We start from the raw sequence: 8,680 nt of genomic DNA, 5'->3' as shown, positions 1-8,680 counted from the left end.
TTATAAAATCCGATTGTTTATTGAAAATTTCATATTTATTCCACTTTATTTTAAATACATATTAAATTAAAAATTAACCAGGAACACACTAGTAGTCATCATCATTATTATCTTTTTCACAGTGAATCTCATTTCTCTAAAAATAACTAAATGTATCATTTCAAATTTTTTAGCAACCAAATCCAAGAGAATAATAAAAACTTTTTAATAATACTTAAAAATTATAGTATATTTAAAAGCAAATTAATAATTAAGAGTCTATTAGAAGAATTAAGATTTTAATAATTATTAAAACTTTTCAACAATTAAAAATGAATATGATTAGTTTTTCTGATTCAGAATAATTTTAAACTGCATAATTTCTTTCAACAAAATGTATGTAAATCAATATAAAGGAACTGCATCAAATGCAGGAAATATTAGTAAAGCATTTAATTTCGGATTTAAGTTTTTAAATTAAAAAAAATACTGCATGCTTAATTAAAATTTCTTTATTATTAGAACATACCTTCCTCAAACATAAAATACCTTAAACAAATAATCTTGAAAATCTATTCTTAAATTATCAAAAATAAACAGAAAAGAAAAAGAAAAAAAAATGATACTGAAGAAAATATTTATAATTATACAGAGTAAACTCAAGCAACAGATTTCCAAATATTCAAAATTATGATGTCAGTAAAGAACTGCTTAAAAGCAAAGGCACTTTCTACAAAACCACACATCTCAAAAACATAGAAAATAATTTCTAACAAATTTATGCCATATAAATAAGCTGAAAATACCTAACATGAAATAGATATTATCAAAATATTAACATTCAAAATAATTAAACTTTACATGGCATTTGACAAAAACAGTATTTTTAGTAATGACAAGATACTAAATTACATAAATAAAACTATAAAGGCACATTACAATTAAAATTTCTACTGATATACTTTCAGATGAGAGCACATTTAACAATTCGCATCACTCTTCTATTAATGTTTCAGTACATAAAAAAATTATTTATACAGTTAAAAAAAAAAAAGAAAAGAAAGTGATACAAAAGAACTTGATTTACTTTTATATATATATAAATCAAATACAATTCCCATTGAAAATTTTGCTTTTTAAATGCAATAAGTTCTATCCATTTGAAACATATCATTTCAATATATATATTGCAAATTTCAGATCATGAAAATTAGAAGACATTTTGATTACATTCATCAAAAATTGGCATATAATTCTATATAAAAGTATTAATTATCAATTAAATGGAATGGGGATTAGTTGACATTTAATTTTCATTCCTTAATGGAAAATAACAAATGACATGATTTATAGCTTTGAACTCAAAAGAGTTATGTCATTTATACAAGTCTATACAATTTTTTGAATAAATTATATAAATAGTAAATTAATAAATAAATAGTAGAATATTAACAAAAGCAAAATAAATAAAATTTTGCTGTTAATCAATAAAATACTTGATCTATCCAAGCATGTGCAACAACTGATAATATTAACTTGAGAAAGTTAATTCAACATAAGTCTGGATTCTCAGAAATGGTCTTTTTGATACGAAGTAAAATATTTGTATACCAAGAGTCCAAGCGAGATATGGAATCATATTCTTTCACTGCATCAGTAAAGCCATCTACATCTTGTTCTTCTATCTTTTCAAGAAGTGTCTGTAAGTACAAAGTTACAAATATGAAAACCGATATAAATTTTTCAAACAATATGTGATTATATTTTACCATTTTCAAACTAATTACTCAACATATTCAGGCATCAGTTCTTAGTGAAGCTAATATAGCAAATTTATATTCTCATATAAATAAGAACTAAAAACAGCAAAAAACCACCTATTACATAATATTCTAATAATGTTATATAGAATTTTGTAAATAGTAACAAATTTCTCAGAACATAGAAAATGCCCAAAATTTCCTCTAACAGCATTGTATTAGAGGAAATTTAGAATAAATTAAACAATGAAGAATGAATCAACTATGTTATAGAAATGTTGCAAGTAACTCTAAATTTAATATAATCTAATATTATATATATTTATACAAAATAAGTTTAATGACTTTAGAAATTAGCAATATTTTTAGAATTTCACATTTAATATATTCAAGCAAATTATGTAAGAAATAGTGTTTGCTTTATGTGTTATACCTCCTTATATGAAGAGAACAATTTAAATAGTACCATATTCTTTAAATTTCCACAAGAAGAAGAATATTAGAAATCAAAATTATTCAAAGTAGATAAGAAAATTGGCAAGATTATTCCTATCAGACAAACAAAACAAAACAAAAAAATGCTTGTCAGAAATGGATTATAAAATAACTTTGGCAATAATATTCATAAAAATAAATATATGTATGCACCTAATGACACTTTGTAGGATTAGAAATAGAGCTATTAAATTTGGTACCAACCTATTTGCAAACTGTACAATTTTTTAAACTTTTAATTAGAACTTTAATTAAAAACTTAACAATTACTTCAAAGAGTATTAGAATGAGAAAAACAATTTTTACATCATCTTAAATTCTAAAAAATTACCTACTTAATAATAAAAATTTTTCACCATACAATTTTTTCTCTTATTCTAAAAAAAAAAAAAAAAAAAAAAAAAAGAAAAGAAAAGAAAAGAAAAAGAAACACTACAAATATTTCAACATCAATAACTCTCCCATTCTTAATAATAAGATTTAATTCCCTTCCTCATACTGAGTAGATTTCATTTTAAAAAATCGATTTAAAAAATTTTGGATTAAAAAAATATTACGGCAATTATATTTTAAGTTTATGCAAAACTAAACAAAAATTAAATGTTTGCCTGTTTCAAATATTACACACATTTCCTGCTATGTAATAAATGTACAGAAATATGTTAAAGGTCTTTTAGGGCCATGTTTTGTTTTGTTTTGTTTTCTTCCTGCAATAATTTGAATTTTTTTGTAAAACAGTAACAAAAGTTTTCTGTTACATAAATCTCCAAATATATTCATTAGCATGCATAAAACTTCATAGTTGAATGATTCTAATAACTTTCATTATATTTTTTATGACTGTGATTCAATTCAGCCAGCAAATTATTGGATAAGATGAAATTTAATTATTTATTTCAACTTGAAATTCAAAGAGAGATAACAAAATTATGGAGGACCACAGTGCACTGCATGAAATAAATGTTGATCAAAATTTAAATTTAAAAATACTTCCTTGAAGAAGTCCTTAAAATCAAGTTACCTACATAAAAGATTTAAATAAAAATTTCAACAATCCATAATCTTTGCCAATCATTTCGTTGAGAAAAGTAGTTAATGGAAATAATAAAATTTAAATTAAACTTGCTTTCTAAATAGTCTTCCCATAGTACTTGGGCTCTAAAGATAAAATTTCCAGTTTAAAACTAAAAATTTCATTAGATGCAAATGTTTGTGCTTTCACCTTTTAAAACCTGCTCATTATTAAAATTTCCAGTAAAACTACATATTAATATTGATCAAAATAAAAATGTTAATGAACTTTTTAATGCTCTATTCAACTTAAAATAGATAATTTGATAAAATTTCAAAAGAATATACCAAATTATCAATATTTATGAAGGAATTGATAGAAAAAAAAATAGTGGTAACTTATTTTGAATTAAGTTCAGAAATCATAATAGCATATTTTTATTTTCATGTATTTATCAAAAACCCAGTATATAAATCAACTTAAGATTAAAACATCTTTTGTACTTATATATCAGAAATATTATTTAAAACCCACCTGCACAAATTTACACTCTCTTGAATCATGGAAAGAGGGGCATATTTCTTCGTATTTTTTGATAGCATGCTGTAATTAAAAGAAAAACATAAGAAAATTATTCATCAAATCTACAATTTAATTCATTAAATAAACAAGAAAGGAAGACTATAAAAACAGAGCATTTTGCAAATTAATACTGTTCACCTTTAAATAAAAGCAATGACATCTCTCTGTCATAGTAAATGAAATTGCAAAACAAGAGATTTTTTTCTATCCTGGAATCAACAAAATATGAAAGAAAGAGAAAAACATAATTTATATTTCAGTTTTATTAATTATTAGCTTTATCCATAAAGCGCTTTATTGTGATTAATATGGAATCATCATTATATGGATTAATATGGAATCATCATCATAGGAAGCGTAAATAATGTACATTTATTATGAAAGCATTTATTTTTACATACTCATACTACTAAACAGTGAAAAAAAATAATTTTGAGATAAGAGAAATAAAGATTAATAAAAAAGACCTCATACACCATTGAAAATTGTAAAAACTTTGTCAGAAGTTTCATTTTCAAGTAACTGGTTAATTTGTATCATTACATTTTTACATATATATGTAGAATAACATCAAAAATCCATCTTTAGCTATAAAGTGTGTCATTTTATTCTATATTTGCTCAAATGAATAAATAATTAAAAATAAATTTATGCATCTGGGGGAATTTGATTTCAGAATAATAATATTTATTATTATTTTGCTTAAAATGTTGTAGTGAGAATAAAATTTTATTAAACATGATTAATAGTATCAGGAAACTGCATAAAAAAAATTAGATTTTGTAATTTGTTGAAATTCACATTTATTGACTCAAACAACACAAAAAATTGTTCTTTTCATTTAAAACATTTTTTCAAATGAAATTATATGTGGTTGGTTCAAAAATTAGCTATCAGGCCATGATAAGAATGGAAACCTTGTATATAGATGAACATTATTTTTTTTCTTAAATAATTAGGAGAAGTCTTTAAATCAAATTGCATTTTTTCTTCATTATTAAGTAAATGTTCATTTCTTAAGGATTTTTTAAAAAGCTTAAACAAACATCTTTGTTTAACCATGGTTGACGATCCATTGAACAAGAGAAGAGACTGTGGGAAAGTGTTCAGAGCTTATATAAATTCAATGAGTTTTATTAATTATTACATATCAAATTAATTGTTCATGTTTGATGTCCCGTTGATATGCAAGATATTTCATATTAGCATTTAACAGTATGCCACACAAAAACAAGTTAACTCATTTGTAAAAAAAAAAAAAGTCTAATTGTCTAGAACTTTATTTTCAATTAAAATGACAATATCAAGTACATCAAAAAAAAAATTGTTTTGTTTTTTGATAAACTGCAGACTATATTTTTATTCAATAGGAATGACAACACTATAGATTTTTTCCCCCTATAAATAGAAATATAACTTTAATTTATAAAAATTCATTATTTCTTTGATTTTGTCCCAAACCTTATTTATTGCTTCCTGTATTTATGGAGAAATTTTGAAAATTTTTATAGAATATGAAATATTTAGAAATGTCACTTTTTATATTCATTATTACTTTTATGAAATCATATTTGAACAAATGAATATATGGAATGATTTATGAAATATGGGAAAAAAAATACCATTACAAAATACTTAGAAATTGAAACTTTAATTTATTTAAAGCTGAATTTGCAGTCAAAACAACAACAGCAATTCAAAAATATTAACTCACCTGAGCATTTAATACATCAACACATGTATGTAATAGAGCAGCACAAAAATAATATTCTTTAGCACTATATTTCATTAACGGACTTGCAAGTGAAGCTTCACCAACCTGTAGAATAGAACATTTTAAAATTTATTCTGTGTATAAAACAGCAAACGTCGAATATGAGAGTAATTATTATGAGAATAATTAACAACACATACAGAATCAAAAATCCTTTAATTGAAAAAAAAATTGGGGATTTCATGTTTAAAAGACATTAAATATGTTTTAATTCATACAAGCTAATAATCAAGACTTTTTAGCTTTACATTTAATAGCTAGAATACTACTTGCAAACTGTTTCATATGACATGCAAAACACAACTGCATATTTAAAAATTGTGCAAAAAGTCTTGTGCACTTTGAGATAATAAATTTGGCATATAGCTACTTCTGGGATAGTAAGTGCTCATTAAAAAATAGTGGGTTTTTTTTCAGATTTATTAAAATTTTAATGAAGTTAATTATTTTACAGTTCTCTCTTAACGTATTTGGAGAATATTGTCACCCAAAACTCATTTTATACCACTTTAAATCTTAAAAAATTAGTTTCCCAGCATTATCAGCCATATTTTTTTTTACTTTCACATATTTTTTCTCCCCTTTAATGTAAAAAGTATTTTTTTTTAAATTTGAATACATTTTATAACAATGATCTTCATTGTTTTAATAGTTATATTAACCTGCATATTACAGTGATATTATATATACTTATTGCAAGCACTACCATATTATTCAGACCATTTATATTATAGCCATTTATATTTATATATTAGACCATATACCATTTATATATATATATTAAATTATCATATAACATTATCATGCTGTAATGTTCAAATTAAGATTTACAATTTTATCAGTTTTCTTTCTGATGATTTTACAAGTCTTACAAACCTGGAAAAGTTTCAGAATTTTAAAGATTAGTACAGTCAACTGCATCCTTATAATTTCATAATTTATAACTGCTATATCACATAATTGTGTTTGGCAACTCCCATTTTGTTTTTGCCATTTAGCATATTTCGAAACTGCTTCAAAAACATTTTACTCCATTCAGTAATTCTTCAAAATCCTTAATTGAAATAATTGTTTTCTTGATCACATAATAAAAAAATTTCACAGAAAAATACAAAGCCCAACTCTGATATATTACATGATTAAAATAGAATTGAATTAACAACAATATTCAATGCCATAGTGGCTAAATCAACTTAGAAACTTCAGCAATGCTAGCAATACAAATCTCACAGTTACATTCTACTTTTACATTCTGTCCTACAAAGAAATAGACAAATTCCAACCAAATAACTGTGAAAACTACTGAGCAACATTATCAATTAATGATTTTTAATTACTTCAGAAGTAATGATGGCTACTATGTAATATTGAATAATGAGACTCTACTAAAGTATCATAAAGCAAAATAAATTCAGTGTGAACAGAAAGATATTAGTTATTAGTTAGACTATAATTAAGTCTTCGACATTATCATCTATATTATTTTTAATAGTGGATGTTTTTAGACGATGAAGAAAAAAAGTGTTAACATGGAAGAAAAAGGGTCATAAATGTAAAGAATTTTATAAATTTATCTGTTATTCAAAATGAAAAACATCTGCAAAATTTTATATATAAGATCTGGATTCAGATTTTCTGATCTAAAAACTTTTTGTCTAATGAAACTGGAAGAAGTATTTTACAGTTTGCATAACATTTAAGCAATCAGTTTTCAAGAAATTTTGCATTCTATTTTAAAATTAATTTTTACGACAAAAGGTAAATAAAATTATCATTATTTTGCATTCTAATAAATTATTTGTGACAATGTTATCTTTTACATAATGAGTATTACTGAATAATATAATTATTACATTTCTCAAATTCGTTGTAAAAAATTAATCTATATATTCACAAATTCCAAAAATTTTAGCTTGAGAAAGTAAAAAAAGCAAAATCTGTTACCTATGAATAACACACACATCTGATAACATAGCTTTAAGTTAATTCCTATTTCACCACTAAAACAGTTAAGAATTAATATTATTCCTTCTTGACATGGTAATATATACTTTTTACTGATTCTGTTAAACACTATATTTTTGGAAACATTATTTTATCCAGAAAGTATCTTTAAATAATTAGATGGTGATATTATATTTTTATAACTTATTAATAATTAAATAATTAAGTAATCATAAGCTTCTGATTGGTTTTCCCATATATAGATTTCTGAAGAGTGAGTAACTTTTAACTATTTATCTGTAGCAAAAGCATTGCATCACTCTGACAATACCCTTCTTTCAACTATGGATAATTAGTATTCTTAGTGGAAATGCAACTACAAAAACCAATCATATTAGATTTTTCTTTCCTTTTAAGTAATATCTACTATAACGTTTCATTTTATCCAGAGAGACATTTGGGATAATCTGATTGCATCCCCCCCCCCGCAAAAAAAAAATAATCCTTCCATTTAACAGTGCTAATAACACAAGATGATAAAAAGCATCATTAATCAAGCGTAGCAACAGAAATTTTTTTAAAAGATTTATTTGATCCACTGAGCATTTTAGAATTTACTTTAAATATTACAGTAAGAATAAAATGCTTAAATAAATGTTTTTTATATTGCTGTAATGCACATGTACATAGGTAAAATTTTTTAACTAATGAAATGATTTATTGTAAAATATGCACAAAAATATTTAATTTAAAAAATATTGAGGGGAATAAAAATCATGCTGAAATAAAATTGGTATTTCCGGAAAAGCATTTTTTAGAAAGAATGTTAGATAGTTTAAATAAAATTTAAAAACATTCTCTAGTGATTTATTTACATCTAAGAAATAACTACATACCAAATTCTTTAGTAGCTCTAGATTTATTAATGAAATCACTGTAGAAATGTTTTAATGCTTTTTGGATGATGCATGTCATTATTCAAAAATAGAATTGTGGAAAAATGCCACAATCTCATTTCATTTGTAATTAAAATTTCACCAAAAAAATGACTGCACTGAGATACATATTGTTGCATTTCAAAATATATCTGTACTACATTTGGGAGTCCAGAAAAGACTGTCTACTTGTAAATCC

At 23.7% G+C, this 8,680-nt stretch overlaps 1 protein-coding gene across 1 annotated transcript in view; it reads right to left on the bottom strand.

Moving 5' to 3' along the window:
- Positions 1-1,297: 1,297 nt before the first annotated feature.
- Positions 1,298-8,680, bottom strand: part of LOC129958796 (alpha-soluble NSF attachment protein-like) — a 31,522-nt gene continuing 24,139 nt past the window's right edge. The window contains exons 8-10 of the mRNA XM_056071475.1: positions 5,543-5,647; positions 3,781-3,849; positions 1,298-1,679 (exon numbers count right to left, since the gene is read on the bottom strand). Of these exons, the coding sequence (XP_055927450.1) occupies positions 1,530-1,679; positions 3,781-3,849; positions 5,543-5,647 (324 nt within the window). The 3' untranslated portion in view covers positions 1,298-1,529. The remainder of the gene's footprint in view (positions 1,680-3,780; positions 3,850-5,542; positions 5,648-8,680) is intronic.

This window comes from Argiope bruennichi, chromosome 2 (assembly GCF_947563725.1).
Source record: "Argiope bruennichi chromosome 2, qqArgBrue1.1, whole genome shotgun sequence".
Lineage (NCBI taxonomy): Eukaryota > Metazoa > Arthropoda > Arachnida > Araneae > Araneidae > Argiope > Argiope bruennichi.
This window is presented reverse-complemented; position numbering and strand designations above follow the sequence as displayed.